Consider the following 18,589-nt stretch of genomic DNA (forward strand, 5'->3'; position numbering starts at 1 on the left):
ATCTGTAAATGTTCCAGAATAGAGCCTGTTTCCTTCTTGTTCCTGCAGTTAATAAGTGTGTGCTGGACATGAATAGATTTTGAGTTTGAATAATGAGATGATGATTTGGTTAGGCTTGGAAGAATAGGATTTTTATCTTTCAATATGAATTTCACAATACACACACAAACCAATTAAAACATATTTCTATCAATGATAATTGAAATTTATGGATAGGCATAGTAAGAGAAATATTGCTTGAGAACTTATTGGAATTTGATATTTAAGAATATTTACTTAGTATATTTTGACATGTGATGTTGACAACTTGTGTTTTAATGGTTATAAAACTTTAACTTGTTGATTCTCAGTGTCTGTCATTCAGTAATTGTTTAACTCCTCCCATAATGTGAAAACTTAAATCAATAAAAAAGAAAAACAGCTTAAAACCCATAATTTTGCCCAACTTTGAAAATTTAAGTTTATAAAAGTCAAAAGTGATTAAAATAAACATCAGTCATCCACTGAAATAATTAAAAAAAAAATTGAATTCTGTCAAGCCTACTTATGATGAATTGGCACTTTTTTGACTGCTGTCAATGACTGGAGCTCATTTATTGAACACACTGTTCCCTTAGCTGACTGTTCTCTTTCTATGTTCTTTGATTCATCCTTTATTGTATTCCTGGATTCCATCCTTTATTGATTCCAGCACTCATAAGAAGCTTCTGAGTTTTCTCCATTCTTGGGGTTAGGCTAGATATTTTTTCCCTCACTTCCAGAGATGTCCATGTGCAAAATAAGAGTGTGTGGGGGATTTGAGAAAATGGAATTTGGAAAAAAAAAAAATAGGACCAGTACTGACTCACAAATAACCCCATTTAAATGATCTTCATTCTTAGTGAGGCATCTATTAGATCATAGCAGGAAGTCTAGAAGAGTTGAACCAAATTCTCATAATACAAAGTAGCCAGGATTTTAAGAATCAGAACTAGGACAACTATATTAATATATAAACTTGCTTTAATGGACAGGAGAGAAACATTTGTTCATTGGGGGTGGGTTGGTTGGTTTTTTTGAAGGTGAGTTTGCCAAATAAAAATGTGTTTCGTGCTCAGTTTCTTAGTTGTCTAAAGTGCGTGGGCTTTTCCCTACATACTTGCCATTTTGCTTGAGGAAAGTTTCATTTTCTTTAGAATCAATGGTATACCCTTAAACATGAAGTACTTATTATACAGGCTGTTGTGTGTAGTTTTAAATGTACATTATAGTATTTTATATGGGGATATTCGCCAAACAAATTACTAAAACAAGACTTCCTTCTTGGTTGGTGGCATTCGTATGAATTTAAAACCATGTATGTTCAGTTAATATGCAGCATTTCCTCCAGCCACAGAGGGAGTGCTTCTGTTAAAGCTTCATTAAGGATTATCCAGAGCAGCACAAGGCTCCCTGTTTTCCCCACAGCAGTTAGATACCATTCTCTCTCTTTCTTTCTGCAGCAGCTGGCACAGGAAGAAAGGTATCCAGATTTGGGAGAAAGCCTGTGGGGATGGAGAGGGCCAAGATTAATCCCTTTTTATTCACTGAAAATCTGCTTTAGGCCCAATCTAGCATCAGGACCCATTAGTGCAGATTCCTATTCCCCAAGGAGACTCATTGAGATCAACAGGAATCCATCTAGGTGCAAGAATCTGCACTAATGTATGCAGGATCAGGTCCTCATAGTGGAGGTTCTGAAGAGATCTCTAAATTTAAACAAAAACGATATATACATAAAACAAAAATATTAAGAGTTATTATGCCTCTGGTCTGCTGTTACCCTTTTTTATGGATTGCTATTGTAAGAGTCTGTTACAGCACCGAAAGCCTTTGGATAGGCGTCTTGTGTGTTTATATCTGCCACAAATCACCTTGCTCAGTGAAAAAATGAGAGAGAAGTTTGAATATAGTGAAAGCTGTACAAGGAACCACCATTTTTAGGCATTCTGAAGAGTCCAACCCAAAGAATCTTCAAATGTATTGAAGGCACATCTGTAGCACTTCCATTAGGAGACCACCTCTCTTTGGTAACCATTTACTGTCACTCCCTTCAGAGATTGCTTAAAAGAAATTGCTCCGTAGATACTACTTTAGCCCCCAATCTGCCAAAATGATCCATTCATACAGACCCCCATTGAAGTCAGCAGGTTTCATGCAGACGCAAGGATCCACCCTTGCACAATCAGTTACAGGTTTTTTGGTGCTTGTTTTAGAACTGTGATAAACTCTTCACTAATTTATCTTGATTTGTTTGCAGTGTTGCTATATCTGTCTTGGTCCCAGAATATTAGAGAGACGAGGTGGGCGAGGTAATATCTTTTTGTGGACCAACTTCAGGACCTGAAGGAGAGCTCTGTGTAGCTCAAAATCTTGCCTCTTTCACCAACAGAAGCTGGTCCAAAAAAAAACTATTACCTCACCTATCTTGTGTGTCTAATCCAGTGGTGGGCAACCTGCTGTTCACAGGTTGCACACGGCCCGTCAGAGTAATCCACCGGCGGGCATCTGCAGGCATGGCCGCGCGCAGCTTCCAGTGGCTGCAGTTTGCTGTTCCTGGCCAATGAGAGCTGTGGGAAGCGTCAGCCAGCACGTCCCTGCTGCCCGCGCCGCTTCCTGCAGCTCCCATTGGCCGGGAACGGTGAACTGCAGCCACTGGGAGCTGCAGGCGGCCATGCCTGTGGACAGTCAGTGTAAACAAACTGACTGGTGGCCCGCCAGCGGATTATGCTGATGGGCCGCCGGTTGCCCACCACTGGTCTAATCTGTCTTGATTCATATAAAACCAAACAGATTTCCACTTGAGAAGGTGAACTTGCAGTAATAACTTTTAACTTGGGTCAGTAATCTGCCCTAAACATCCTATTTCAAACTTGTGTGAAACTGCAATAATTTTTTCTATTTTCTGTCTTTCAGGTGATTGAAGTTTATGACTTGACTAAGGTGAAGTTAAAATATTGGTAAGTGATTTAAGATTACCTTGTGTCATTGGGTCACACATGATTTATTAGTTACCTTCTCTTTTTCACTCCAGTCATAATTACTGGACTGCGCTGAATTTTTGTCTCATTAATTTCTCTTCGGAAAAACAGTTGTGTATTTTTTCATCAGAAGTTAATTTAATTATTCAGAAGTAAAAGTTATAGGTGGTGTTCTCATAATATATCAAATTAAAGAACATGTTCTCAACAGAAATGAGTTCTGGGTACATTTTGAATAGGAGTCTTAAGTGTTTAAGGTGGTAGGCATGATGCATGTTGGATCAGTATTTTTGTGGTGCCAGTAGGATTTGTTTGGGTCAATTATACTGTATTTTGTTGATTATGCTTATTATAATTATTCTGTTTAGCTGGGGAAGAGCTTTCAATTCTTTATATGCTACTCTAACAGTGAGAACAAAATTCAGATCACCTTCCTAAGCATATTCCCTGTGTAGATTACCAATCCCCTGTCCCTTCTAAAATTTGTAGACTTTCTGCTCTAAACTTATGGTATTAAATATTTATATGTAGCACGAAAGGGGGGCATGGACTTTTACAAATAGAATAAAGGTTCAGTCTCACCTGTAAGGACCCTTAAAATCTAGGGGCAGATATTACATCAGGGCAGGGGAGAGAGAAGAAGGCTTGCACAATACAATTGAGGTTTCATGTTTCACACAGACACGCATTATGTGAGTTATTTGGAGATTACTAGGTCGATGTAGAAGCCTGGGTGGTATATAGTGCTTGTGTTAGTGACTGGCAGAGACTCCCATTTTACTGGGAATCTGGCTTTTTTCTGGTTGCCATCAATTTTTCATCTTGTGTGTTCCATTCACTGATTGTTTTGCAAGTGTAAATGTGTTGATAGGGAATGTTAATTAGGTAAAATAAACTGAACAGCATCCCACTGCCACGTACAGTATGTGGTATTATATCTAGATTTATTTATTTTTTTTATAGAAAGCCTGTATCCCATAATTATCAAAGGTTAGTTATAATAAATGATCCTTGTGAAATATTTAATTGACATACTATTGTAATGGTTTATGCAAACGAAAGGCAGGATTTCTTTGATAAAATCAAAGGTACATCATTTTCTTATTCTCAAAAGCCCACCTTATGAGTATGGAAATGTCATTGTCTATATTTTTCCTCTGAGTAGTTTCTTGAGCTCCAGAGCTGACCCTGAAACAGAACGTATCAAGACTTTTTTGTAATGGGAGTTGAAGGTTGGAAAGCCACATACATAGAATTATTGTAGAAATACCCACAGATGTTTGCAATAGTTCAATTTAACCAAAAGATCTTTTTTTGTTGTTTTTTGTTTTGGAAAAGAGATCAGTGCTCACTTTCCCACATGGCTGTCCCTTCAAACTTCTTTGTTATATAAAATGGCTGTAATGCCCTTCTTTCCAAATTTCTTGTAGCAATCATAGAATTATAGGGTTAGAAGGGACCGCAGGGGTCCTTTAGTTTAACCCCCCAAGCAGTGGTATCAAATGATGAAATCAAGGGGTCAAATTCTTCTCATCAAAGCAAAACTCAAAAAAGCTGCAACTCGTGGATTTGGGAAGTTTTCATATTATGTGTATGAAGGTAGAGTCTGATTTTATAAATCCCTTATTATCTTTTTATAGACGCCTAAGGGCCAAACCCTGCTTTCTTACTCCTGATATTCATTCAGAGTAACTCCACTGACATCAGTAGAGTTATGAAGGAGTAACAAAGAATAGAATTTGGCTTTAAGAATTATTTCCCTTCTGTTACAAAAAAGTCATACAGTTTTTTGGCTGAGCTTGTGAGGCCAAAAACTCAACTTGATGGCATTTTTCTGTTTAGATGTCACACTAACTTTTGAACATAGCATCCAATCAATTCCAAAATTACAGCGAATCTTTAATAGAACCCCTCATCTTAGATTTGCCCATCCTCCCATGTGGTTTGCAAATGCTGACACCCTGAAAAAGAGAGAAAAGGAGAATATGAGTGGCAGACACTGGCTGGGGGAGAATGGGGACACACAGAGCCCCTGGCATGAGGGAGAGGGTAGGGGGTTGCAAGGAGCCTCCTAAAATAGAAGGAAATGGGAGGCTGGCTCGAGGATCAATGTAAGGAGCCCCTTGTGTGTGCAATGAGCTTGGCTGACAGAAGCAACAAAGCGAGTGACCCCAAAGTATATTTGATTCTCCATACCTTATTAAAACATGAGGTGTTTTCTCTGGTACTGGATTGCTATGTGAGATAAATGTAATAATTTTCCCTTGAAAAATGAGTTTTCTGAGCATTCTTATTTTTGTATCTAAATGATTTTAACTAATGAACCCCAACTAATAGCCTGCTCCTTAGTGATGATTCAGTGGCTTTCATTTTCTTTTTCAGTGGTGTCCATTTTAACTCTCAGGCAATTGCTCCAACCATAGAACAGATTGATCAGTCATTTGGAGCAACACATCCAGGAGGTAGGCTACGGTATTTCTGAGATCATCACTTACTAGCTTCATCCAAATGAATTCATCTCTTAGTTAACATTAAGAATGACAAACTGTTCTAAAGAATATGCCGTATTTTCATATGAGAAGCCGATAAAGCCTTCTGATCCTAATTGACATGAGTTATATTGTTTTTCAGAGTTTTATCACATTCTTATACTTTACAAGATATTCCCATTATATTTAAATTTGAATGGTGGCCTACTTAGTTAACTAAAATAATGTGAAATATATGTGGCCCAATAATAGTATGTTCAGGTAGCATTAGTGTGCTCACTCGAACCCACAATAACAAGGAACTTCTGAGGTCTTTCCTTTATTCTTGTCTAGTTTAGATGGAGAGAGAATTTTCTCAGGCCATGTCTACACAAACGCTTACTGTGCAGCAAGTTGGGGTATAAATCTCTAGCATGCCGTGCACTAACTGTCCGTGTGGACCCTGCTGATACGTGCTACAAGCTTCAAGCAAAAGTATGTCCGTGTGCCCTGGGGAACTTTTATCATGCATCAGCAAATCCATGCAGGCTGTGTGCTGGAGTGCTGTAGATATATACACCTCAGCTTGCCACTCAGTAAGTGTTTACGTAGAGACGTCCTAAGTCACAGTGTCTGGTTAACTGGACTATGTTTGGCTAAATGCAGAAAAGTGGGTGGGGAGTGAGATGCCCCCCAGACCCAAGGTAAGAACACCAGACTGCTTCAGTAGCTCCTCATGGCCACTCTTCAGTCTGGAGATTGGAACAGCTGGCAGACCTTCTCAGCACCTGCACAGGTGTCACTGGATCCATGTAAACAGACCACATTGTCATGTGATATGGTCAGCAGGATCCGCAGCACTCCCAGCATGAATCACACTGGCTTCAAGGTGTGGCCTTCTAATTTATTAACACAAGTACAATCAGTGTACAGAAGAAATGAGACAAATAAAGTACAGACTATAAACAGATAAATTCTCCAAATGGGCCCAATACCCCCTTCAAACTTCTGCTCAACTGAGTTCTATCTCATCAGGTTGCCCCTTTGTATTCTTGATAGTTTGTTCTATATAGGCACTTGCTCCTTTCTTTGATCATTTACTCAGCCTTCTATTATATAGAATCACTGAAGAAAAGGGAAATCCAACAGAAGTACATTACTCAGTGTTTTTGATAGGTGATGAAAAGAAACAATGATTACTGCAACTCCTAGGGCAAAAGGTAACTAGAGTTGAATTACCTGTTGGGGAGAAGCCTTGGACAACCAAAGTTGAGTGCAGCCATAAAAGTGAAATAATTCCTCCCATAACTGGGGACTGGGGCTTGTGTCAGAATAGGCAAAATACCATTTATGGCATCCTTTCTCATGTCTCTCTTTTGGCCTTGTGTTCAATCCAGTTGCTGTGCTCCAGGCTGGTCCTCCATTGGCTAGTATCAAGACACTCTATGGTGTGTAGGGATGTACATCTCCATCTCTTGCAGTCTTACCGCTCTGCAGGCAGCTTCTTGGACAACATATTGCAGGGATTGAGCGGTGCGGAAGGCTCTGCAGGGTCTGTATTGAATTATATTCCTTTAACTCGGTAATGGTGCCAGGGATATAATTGGATAGAGACCCTGCAGTAATTGGATACCAAACGAGTAAGTGAAGGCTGGGAGAGTTGTAGCCTTTACACTGTGAATGTCCTTGATTTTCCATATATAAATCAAGCTGTAACACTATATGAATGCAGTTACTGGGAAATGTTTAAAGGAGAAAAAGAGATCTCGCAAACCTATGAAGTGATACCATGGACCATAACAATATTTATACAGCTGTAAGACTTGTTTATCTAACTTGCTGTATGGCCATGTAAATCTGCATTCAGGACTTTAAAATTGCAGCGTAACAACACATCTTGACCTTTCTGACATATTTGTATGCATGTCATATGCTTAAGAAAAATTGTGCACCAGCTTTGTTCGATGCTAATTTTCATAAGATCATCATCCAGTGACAGTAAACGGGAAGGTGATGAAAGACGACAACTTCTCTTTTGTTTGAGGTTTCCCTCTTTGCTTTTGCCACTGTTGTTGTCTTCACCATTTACAGCAAATATTAAGTAATTCTTTGCAGTAAATTAGGGCCCATGACTGCCAGAACTCTTCTGTGTTCCATATTTCGGAACATCCTATGCAAACTGACTGGTAAACTGTTTCTGGCTGATGCTGCTTTTAATGACCATGGTTATGCCCTATAAAGTCCTAAATGGCCTGGGACAATCATAGTTGATGGATTACCTCTTTCCATGTGCCAGACCACCACAGCTGTGGTCTGTAATAATAGCTAGCTCTTCAATAGTGCTTTTTATTAGTAGATCTCAAAGCACTTCACAAAGTGCTCATTATCCCCATTTTACAGATAAGGAAGGGGTGCTTGAGCTGGAACCACTTTGAAAGGAAGCACTGGCAGAGCCTTCATTGTGATGACCCTGAGACTCTAGAATTTGTGTACACAAACAGACACACACCCCTGGTTCAAAGTCATGAATTTAATGACCATCTGGGCACAGTGCAAAATGTCTGTTTGATAGGGTTTTTGTAGTTGGCTACGGTCATGCTTCCTGTAATGAAGAAGGGGTGGGAAGGAGGGTTTGGGGGGAATGGGGTTGGTGACTGACTGGCTGAGTTCCTGTTGAATGAACTATTTTAATGCTATTGAGATTTAATTATATTGTTAACACTGTGTTAGGGTGCTTAGAGTCTTCGATAGCCATTTCTTTAGTTATTTCTCTTTATATATTACTTCTTAAGATAGCTTGACTTCCCTGTGAAAGTATTACCTTCTTCTCCACTCCCTGTTTCGAGACACTTCACCTATTTGTTTCCTGTGATGCAGCAGAGTTCCCGCTAAACTGTCTTTGACCTGAGCAGGCTGCAAATGCCACTACACAACGGTTTTGTCTTTGGGCAAATGCACGCTTCTCAGGGAACAGGTCTTGAGGCTGGGTGAGGTGGCTGGTACGGTGTTAGCCAGAGGAATAGGCAACTGGAAACAAGGGAGGTACTGTACACAGTGGTAGCAACACAGCAGTAAGTTAGTTCAGTGTAAGAAGACTTAAAAAAAAAAAAAAAAAAACAGTGGGGGACACCATAGCCAGCCGCCACCTCCTCCCTCAAGCCCTGCTCCCCTGGCTGGCACCTAGGTCCATGCCCCTCCTCTTCCCCCCCACCCCAGCTGAAACCATACCTGACCATGCACACCCCAGGGCCAGTTCCCCCGGCTGACAGTGGCCCCGTTCACCAGTGCCATGAGCAGCCCCAGAAAAATGAGGAGGATCCAGTCCCCACCCACCTCAGAAATCAGGACCTTCTGGCTTTGCATGGTGCAGACTATCAGGAGAGCACATGAGCCTGTGTACCAGTTGGGGTGGCGGGGGGGCACAGGGAGGGGCAGAGCCTGCGGGGCCAAGAGTAGGAAGGGCGCATTCTCTCTGCTCAGCCCCATGGAATGAGAGGGATCCTGGAGGCAGAATCAGCCCCACCTCCAGGACTGGCAGTGTATATGATTGGGAGCGGGCGATATTTGGAACATTTGAGAGAGAGGAGGGAGGATTTTGGGGGTACTCAAGGAGAGTCACTTTGGGTAGTTTGGGGAGGATTCTCAGGGAGCTGGGTGTGTGTGTGAGGGGCAACCAAGGGGGAATGTGGCAGGAGGAGCCATCAGGACAATTCCTGGGGTGTTGTCTTCCCTGGAATGTATATGATGGTGGGCAGGGTCCCTGGGAAAGATCAGAAGGGTTACAACTCCTGCTCCTGGGATCTGTGGAGCTCCTGAGGGCAGCAGGCCCAGATGGACATGAAGTTGTTCTGTGCTGAGGATGGAGGGAAATTGCCTTCATGCAAGGTAGGGGAAGAAGCAAGTGACATGCTGCCTTTCACTGGCACATTCCCTGTAACCACAGAAACCTTCCTCCTCTCGTGACGGGGAGCAAAATCTCACATGGAGCCTCTTCTTGCTGTGGCCTTGGCATTCACATGGTCCGGAGTCAACTCTACTGCCATCATGTTTGTTGTAGGCAGTGTGGCTGGGTGCCTGTCACCTGACTTGGGGCTGAGCAGCAATATTTGTGATATACGGCATATTCCAGGTTGTTCCGTGTGCACGCGGCTTATGGGGAACGTTGCTGTGATGTGAGATCTTAAAATTCCATTTTATGTCATGGTATTTTATTCTTCTCGGATATTTTGCTGAGTCAGGAGCATGCAGAAACAGCAGACTGAAGTGATACAAAGAGCTGCTAGATCTGAACTAGAGAAATTACTGTCTCTTTCTGTAATTCCATTTTCTTTCTTTTTCCAGTGTACAACTCAGCTGAACAACTCTTTCACCTCAATTTCAGAGGGCTGTCTTTTTCTTTTCAATTGGACTCATGGGCTGAAACTCCAAAGTACGAGGTCAGGAATCATTCTTAGTTAATAGATACTCTGCTTGTTTGTTTTTTGTCTTGGTAACCGTTGCAAAATATCACCTATATTTGCCTGCAAGCAAAACAAGCCCTTCATCTGGGTGAAATTTAAGTCTTAAATTGTGCTCTGACGCATTTTCTTACCTTAAGCATAATCATTTCAAAGCCAAAGATCATGCCTGGCTTTTAGCAGAAGGGTGTGGATGGAGGGTTTGCTTCCAAAACTAATAGGGAGTAGCATTTTCATTATTGAGCAGAATCTCTAAAATTTGCTTCTCAAATGTGAACACCCAACTAATATCTAAAATATTTCAGTTAAAGTAAGCCTTGCTTTTGCTTTAGTTAATCTCAAATTATCTATAAATTCTGTTTGAATTCCTCCAAAGTGATTGTGCAGCTAACTAGAATAGAGGGCGTAAAATACGCTTGCTAGATAGGAGAGTCTGGAAATCAGAATTACGTGTGTTATGCTATATAGGTTTCCTTATTCACTAAATGTTTTGATAGGTTACTAAATGCGTAAGTGGGCCTAATACTATATCCATTGAAGCTGGTGACATATATCACACTGACTTCACTGGAAGCAAGATCAGACCTACTATGGTAATGCTGTATAACTCACTTCTGTGTTAATGAAAATACCCTCTATTGTGTGATCCATTCTCATCACCTAAAGGCAATGCATATTGTACAGTGTTGGATTCCATGACCAAAACTGGAAGGGGGGAGGGGGGGAATAGGTTAGCCAATATAGTGGCATATGTTCTCATTATATGAGCTAATTCCCAGATCAGTAGGCTAGCTATGTGTAGAGAGAGCATTTAGAGGTTAAGGGCATTGCAAAGAAGCTTAATGACTTTTGTATGCGTCTTCAACAAGTAAGAGACTAGGGAGATACCTACCCAAAAGGTATCCTTTGCAGATAATTGATAGTGTCCGCAAATGAGGTGTCAAAAAAAGCATTGGAACAAATTGATAAACTAAATAGCAATACACCACCAGGATCAGATGGTATTCACGCAAGAGTTCTGAAGGCATGTAAGAATGAGCTATCTGAACTGCTTAATGAAAGATTTTATTTTTATCAGGTATTCTACTAGGAGACTGGAGAATAGCCAATGTTGTGCCTATTTTTTTTTTTTAAAAAAAGAGCTGCTAGGAAAGAACTTAACCATTGTAGACCTATGCATCTTATTTCAGTACCAACTTTGACGGACTAACTGGAAAAATAATTATGGGTAGTTACAAAACACCTAATAAGAGCATGTCTTGACAGGGTAAATTGTGCCTCTCAACACTATTAGAGTTCTTTAACAAGAGTCTCCAAATAGAAGCTAGAATTGATTTTCACTTTCTAAGCCTTTCACAAAGTTACTCACAAGAGGCTATTAAGGTTACTACGTTTTCTTATGATGAGAGGTAAAGTTCTTCCATCGATTATAAATTGTTGGAGAGGTAGAAAACAAAACTTAGGAATAAATGATCAGCATCAGAAGGAGATCAGCAATGGAGTTCCCCCATCAAAACATCCTGGAAAAGTGGTTGAACAGTGAAGTAGTGAAATCTGCAGATGACAGTTGTTTGTTTGAGGATTAGGAAGGATTGTGTGGAAATCCAGAAAGACCTCACAAAGCAATGAATGTCATGTCTGTTGCAAAGTACTACATATTGTAAAGAACACTACCCAATTTCAGGTTTCAGAGTAACAGCTGTGTTAGTCTGTATTCGCAAAAAGAAAAGGAGTACTTGTGGCACCTTAGAGACTAACCAATTTATTTGAGCATAAGCTTTCGTGAGTTACAGCTCACTTCATCGTATCAAAAGTTCAAAGAACGCCTGTAAGCCTCCTTGTGGGAAAACGCAATGAAAACTTCGGATCAGTGTAGTCAAAAGGCAAACAAGAATTTCATCTGTATTTAGAAATGACTAGAGAATAATACTGAACATATTAAAATGACATTGACAGTCATTTTCCTTAAATACTATTAATTTGGTTTTCTCTTGTCTTAGACTTCCAGATTGTTAGGATTTAGGACTAATTACGTTAGAAAGGAGACAGTGTGTGAAATGATAGCGATATAGTGAAACGTCAGTTATTCCTGCTACGCTTCCTGTTCTTTCTTACAAAATATTTTTTCATAGTAAAAAACGTTGACACGTTTAGTTTAGGTGAGGTCCTATTGAAGTAAAACAGTTAAAGTAGGAGACTCTTTTGCATATTTATTTTTTCTGTGTGTTGTTTCTGTGTCTTTGTGTTATGGCAGGGAACAACATAGCACGACAAATTATTTTCCTTTCCAAAGCTAGTGGTGTGTGTTTGAATAATGTTGTGGAGACAATCTTTTATAGGTGAAGTTTATGTTCAATATGCATACCTGTAAACAGACTCACCTAGGACAGTCAGATTTCCTTCTTCAGCACCACTCTTCTTTAACAACAGATTTTAAAATCATTGTAAAAATTATCCATACATAAATAACATTGAATATTGTTGGAGGGATTGGAGAAGGAAAGAATACTGAAAGGAAACAGATAAGTCAAGGTATTTTCTCTGACAGAGACATTCTCCAAACCAGCAGAGGTACAAACATTAATTCTTAAACTTTTGGGGAGCTATTAACGGGTTTTAGAAAGCAAGCATGAATAATACGACAAAAGATTGATAAGATTTAAAAAAAAAAAAAATGTCACCCACATGTTAAAGGCCCCATTTTCTATAATTTTCCAGGTCCATAAATACTGTAGTATACCAGAACAAATGCTTTCAAAGCCTATAAACTTTTTCAAACACTAGTCCTGAACTAGAGTGTCTTGGGTATATGTTTCAGAGTAACAGCCGTGTTAGTCTGTATTCGCAAAAAGAAAAGGAGTTCTTGTGGCACCTTAGAGACTAACAAATTTATTTGAGCATAAGCTTTCATGAGCTACAACTCACTTCATCGGATGCATTCAACCACTGAATGCCTCCGATGAAGTGAGCTGTAGCTCACGAAAGCTTATGCTCAAATAAATTTGTTAGTCTCTAAAGTGCCACAAGTACTCCTTTTCTTTTTGGGTATATGTGTGGCTTATGTTAGGGAGCTGAAAAACTATAGCCATCTGGCAGAGGGTAGGTTAAAGAATTGAGCTTTTCCACCCCACCATGAGCATCAATGAACAGTGTAGTGCAAGCTAATATTTTCCAGTGGCTTTTTTTCCTGCAGTTGTAGTGTACAGATATTCAGGTTAACTATACCTAGAGATGTACGGTCTGTATTTACAAATACAGTTGTCTGGTGCAATATTTTGAATGGAAATGTGTGTTTTTAGAGTAATGTATATGTTTGTCATACAGTATATAATAGTTCAAATGTTTTTATATATCCACAGCCTAACTTTGCTCATGGCCTAGCTTCTCTGCAAATTCCCCATGGTGCAACTGTGAAACGAATGTACATCTACAATGGAAACAGCCTGCAGGATACCAAGTATGTATAGCTGATTTGTCAAGGGTGGTTAACCAATATCTAAAATGATTTTTTCTCCTTTCCCTAAATCAACGAAGATCAAAATTGAACTCGGAGGATAGGTGGGGTAGTATGGAAGAAGCAAGTGAGACTCAAGAGAAAACTCTTCTCCAAAAGTGAGGTTACATGCTCCAAGAGTGAGGATACGAGCTGTATTTGGAAAAGGCACTGTACTTACACAGTTTGCATGTACACTAATGCCCTTTATTTGGCTAAGTGAAGCTGACTAGAGCAAGGAACAATATTTTTGCTATTTGTTTGTACAGTGTCTATCACAATGGGGCCCCAATTTCTGATTAGGGCCCTTAAGCTTTACTGCAATGCAAATAATAAAATAGCAATCTCCGTGCTTATTTAGCGTATGAATAATATGTCATATATAGCTTATTTCTATCCCATTGATGCTCAGGGGATTTGTATGTCTAACTTCCGTGAGTATGAATGGGAATTACTTGTATAAATCCCTTATTAATAGGAGAATGAATCCTTATGTCTTTTTTTCCCATCTGAATGAACTGTTACATTCATATTTGACATGGCATTTCATTGTCCCATATTAAGCAATACTGTACTGTTACCGTTACTTCAAGGTTCAGTATTTCTGAAAGTATTTTTCTTCCTGGGGAAGACTAATGCCCGGATGGATTAATGAGCAAGAGAAGGGGATACATTATAATGGACCTTGTTTATGTGGACATTGTAGTCTAATTAGAATCAAGCGCTTTGGGAAAGTTTTCCTCCACCCATCGGTGGCATGGTGGGTTTTAATATATGTGTGCATGCATAAAAGCCTCAGCTCACAGGCAAGTTATGTATTCACTCAGGCACAGAAAAATGCACATTATTGGGAAAAAATAACTTTAAGGGAAGTACACATATTGTCTTAAAAGTATATTACCTTTCTGTAAATTCCTTACCTCCTACTGTTGCAATTAATTAGGTGATTATAACTGAAAGAGATTTTAAAAAGGAAAATTGGCAAGTAAACTGAGGAACAGATGGTGCAGCTTAAACTTCTTCAAAAAATATTAATTGTCTAGAGTTCATGTTGATGATGCCCCTTTAAAATAATTCAGATACTTTGACATTTAGAAATGGTGACAAATGACAATGTGAATCAATTAAAATCTAGGGACTAGGAGGCACGTGTTTTATGATCTTAAAATAGACTTTAGATGCTAACTCACATCAACAAACCACAGCAGAAATCAGTACACTGAGCCATCTGTATTCAGGAATGGTCCAAGACTGGACTAGCAGGAATACTTGAGCTGGAGAGTGAGAAGTGCTGGCAGTGTCATGTGTAGAAGCCTCCACATTGCACACACATGTTGTTTAGTTCTAGCGGCAGCTGTGAGTTAAACATGTATAAGCACAATATGGCCCTTATTTTCACAAGAAGTACATCTGAAACCAAAAACTGTCTGAAACAATATGTTCCGGTATAATGTGAGATATATAATTATAAAGTCCCAAGTGCTGGATGCAGCTGCTGTAATTTCTAGATCTTTTTGAATTGGTTTTTAGTTAGTAAAGGACCCAATCTTTCATGTTGCATTTTTATTTATTGTGCTGCTTAACAAGGCTGTAGACAGTGTGAGCTTTTTTTGAGTTGACCGTCTCAAAAATTACTTCAGCCCCTTCATTCTAGGTGAGTTAGGCTCTCCCATGTCAACACTAATATGCTTTGCTTTAATGTATTGTACTAGCTTCTGTCATTGGAGAGTTAGCAGAAAATTCTTATCTTAAGCATTTCCAGTGTTTGTTTTTGTTATATCTGATCTAACTGTTCCAGGGCTCCCCTCATGCCCCTCAGCTGTTTCCTTGGTAACGTGTATGCAGAGAACGTTGATGTTCTGAGAGATGGAACTGGACCCTCAGGTTTACGGCTCCGCTTACTCACTGCAGGTATTACTGAGAACAGATGTTTTGTTGCCCTCACTTTTAGTCAGGAAAGGAGGGACAAATTCGAATGAAATATGCGTTAGCTATCTTACTGTCTTTTCATAGGTGGGTTTCAAAATGTTTTGCACATCTTCTTTTAAACCCCCTATGAAACAGTATCTTACCGTTGCTGCATATCCACACTCACGGAGAAATCACAGATGGCTGTGGAAACTTTTTTCAATTCCAAGTTCATGGAGTTTCTTGTTGGCAGTGGAATTTGTTTTATTCTGTGCATATGCCCAGAAAAATAAACAGATGCTGTCTATCATAGGAAAACCCTGTCAGAAACAATGAAACCTCAGGTAGGTGTGTGCCCTGAACACTGAAACACCAGCACTACACAATGCCACTGTCATTCTAAATTCAGTGGAGGTGGCATTACAAGTGACATGAGTTGATTGGTATTTACTCTGTGTTCTCTTGATGGCTGGACATCTAGACTAAGAAGAAAGGTTTATTGCCTGCTCAGAGATGCCACTAGGTGACTGCTCCTTTAAAGGGCTTTAAAATATTGTCAAAAACATATTCAGTTTATTTCAAATTCTTCTTTTGAGTAGCAGGGCTTATTTTCTCAGTGATATGACTTTTTTAGACATGGTCATGTTGAGAGAACTCATATATTCTTAGTACACACAAGGTAAAAAATGGAGGGAGGGAAAGCTTTAAAAAAAATGAGGCGTAAGAAACAATGAATAAAAATGTAGCAGATTTGTTAAAGTTACTTTGCTTCTGTCTTTACAGAGGAAGATAATGGAGAGCTGCCTAGGACAGGGATCATATATCCTGGTGTAGTAGGGAAGGAGTTAGCTATATTATCCAGATAATATAAATGGTTTTGAAAAATTGGATACTTTTAAGGTAGAGTGTCATGTCTAGATAACATACATACCTGAGACTTAAAGGAAATGATGTTAGCAATAAATAAAATCTTTATTAAAATGTTATATTAGCTGTCAGACTTCTAGAACTTGCTAAAGGACAAACTTGCCATGTATCATTCTTTCCTAGCTGAACTTAGTTCCTCCAATTAATTCATTCTCCACCCCTTCTAGAATTAGTTTCTGTGTAAGTGAGTTAACTTACAGTAACTCTTGCTGAAGAAATCAAAGCTGGCTTGATTGGGTTTCCTTCTCTTTATAATACTTACGAGATACCACAGACCAGAAGGCAGCACTAGCTAGCCGCCTTTTGGCTCTCAAGAAAACTCTCTCAATTACAGTGAGAGAGCTGTTTGGTAAGAAAAACTGAATTCTCCATGAATTGAAAAACCACTTCTGGAAATCATAAATAAAAATACTAATTATGCTCTCAGCATTACATTTAAAATTTTTCTCTTAGAGGCAAGGCATGTTTATCCCTGACTTACATCGCTGCCCAACCACTAGCTAGACATAGCGGGTATGTCAAAATGGGCAAAAAGTGTGTGTGTGTGTTGGGGAGAGAGAATCGTGTTAACACATTTGAAAAGCCCTGTTAGGTTGCATCCTCGTACTTTGGAAGCCATGTTAGCTGGCCATGTTGTACCTTAGGCTCCCCATGAGGCCTGTGAAGACATAGTCAGATAGGCAAATACTACTTTTATGGCCTCTGTTGTGATTCAGCACCCTTTCACACCATGATTGCCTTACTTAAGTGATTTTTGGCAGTGAAAGGCTAGAGCTGTAGAGAACTTCTGGTCATGGGATTCATGTTGGAGCCATTGGCGACATAGTACAATTAATCTTGCCTTGTGAATTGCCCATTTATGCCTATCCAGCAACCAGCTCATCTAAAACTTTAATTCTGGTATATTGCACTTCACTGCCCTCTAATATATAAAGAAATTAATTTCCTGATTTGTTCATCTGATTTTTGTTTGGGGGAGGTTGTTTATTTGTTTTGGATTAAAGCTACTTTGGTTGAAAAATACCTTGAGTTGTAATGCCTACGCAGCAAAGTAGAGAAATGGAACATTATATATACAGTGATTCCTTTCATAATTTCAAACAATGTTTCAACCATGCATCTATGTAGCTGTGATTCAGTGCACTTATTTAAATAAGCATTGTGTGTATATATGAATTTACTTACTGTGTAGCTAATAAAAGCTAGAAACTCTCCAGTGAGAATGTGATGTATATTTCTTTGGCCTAAAACAGTACTGACTAAGAATTCTGTTGCACGGGCCTTATTTTTTTGTCTGGTCAGATTACACACTGTTTTATAACCTTTAAAACCGTACAACTCCCACAGTGCTTCCAATACTGCAGTTAAACCTCTTACAGACATAGCTAACTGCTCACACTTATACTTGATACCAATTGATCAAATTTGAGACTGACAGTGCAAATAAGTAAACTGCATTTTGAAAAATGAAAAGAGATAGGGGAAGAGTTGTTCTTATTCCACTGCTCAGGGAATCATACTCAATTAATTTAGCCATTAAAATAAGGGTCTGTGACAGTTAACCACATTACCTAGATGAGACCTTTTTGTGTGTAAACTGCCATCAGAGTTAAGAACTGAATTCAGTACAGCAAAATTGTCTTAAAGGAACTTCTTTGCATTCCATCCCCTTAACCAGCTAGGTGCTGGGATTTGTGATTATTCATTCTTTGTGTAGTGTTGTGATCGAGGAATTATGAACATTAGGCTGTTGTTCCCCATTCTTCAGGCTGTGGCCCAGGTGTATTAGCTGATGCCAAGATGCGGGTATTTGAGCGCTGTGTGTACTTTGGTGATTCATGCCAAGATGTTCTGAGCACTTTGGGGTCTCCGCACAAAGTCTTTTACAAGTCAGAAGACAAGGTAGGAAAAGGCACTCCTAATTCTAGGGCCATGTCTATATTCAGAGTTGCTGCAGTTTAAAGATGGTGTGGGATTTTTTAACTGATTTTAAACAGGTGCAAAACACAGGCTGGACATTCTCTTAATCTGATTTAAACCTGGTTTATATGGGTTTAGTTTAATTTAGTAAGGAATCAATAATTGATGTATAAACCTAATTTAAATCAAACTACAGGTGCCTACACTGTCTTGCACTGGATTAACTTAATCTGCTTCCAAACCAATGTAAACTGCTTCAACTTTGAATATGGACAAGTCCTAAAAACTGTACGCTGGTTTCTGGGTTATTTTTTCTTTTTAATTAAAATTAAAGGTACATTTTAGGTAAAATTTGTGTGTGTTCTTTATGTTTATAATATGAAAAAACACACTCACTATTTATGTATATAATACACA

General features: G+C 39.2%; 1 protein-coding gene across 7 annotated transcripts in view; it reads left to right on the top strand.

Annotated features, from left to right (window-relative positions):
• The window catches only part of PHAF1 (phagophore assembly factor 1), a 46,521-nt gene that overhangs the window by 16,275 nt on the left and 11,657 nt on the right, over nucleotides 1-18,589 (top strand). For all 7 annotated transcript variants that reach the window (XR_007352260.2, XR_007352261.2, XM_048816343.2 and 4 more), the window contains exons 5-10: nucleotides 2,935-2,978; nucleotides 5,382-5,461; nucleotides 9,809-9,903; nucleotides 13,284-13,381; nucleotides 15,216-15,328; nucleotides 18,021-18,154. Coding sequence is in view for 5 of the 7 variants with exons in the window: in XM_048816343.2 (XP_048672300.1) it covers nucleotides 2,935-2,978; nucleotides 5,382-5,461; nucleotides 9,809-9,903; nucleotides 13,284-13,381; nucleotides 15,216-15,328; nucleotides 18,021-18,154 (564 nt within the window). In the remaining 2 variants the exon portion in view is untranslated. The remainder of the gene's footprint in view (nucleotides 1-2,934; nucleotides 2,979-5,381; nucleotides 5,462-9,808; nucleotides 9,904-13,283; nucleotides 13,382-15,215; nucleotides 15,329-18,020; nucleotides 18,155-18,589) is intronic.

Source organism: Caretta caretta, chromosome 12 (genome assembly GCF_965140235.1).
Source record: "Caretta caretta isolate rCarCar2 chromosome 12, rCarCar1.hap1, whole genome shotgun sequence".
NCBI lineage: Eukaryota > Metazoa > Chordata > Testudines > Cheloniidae > Caretta > Caretta caretta.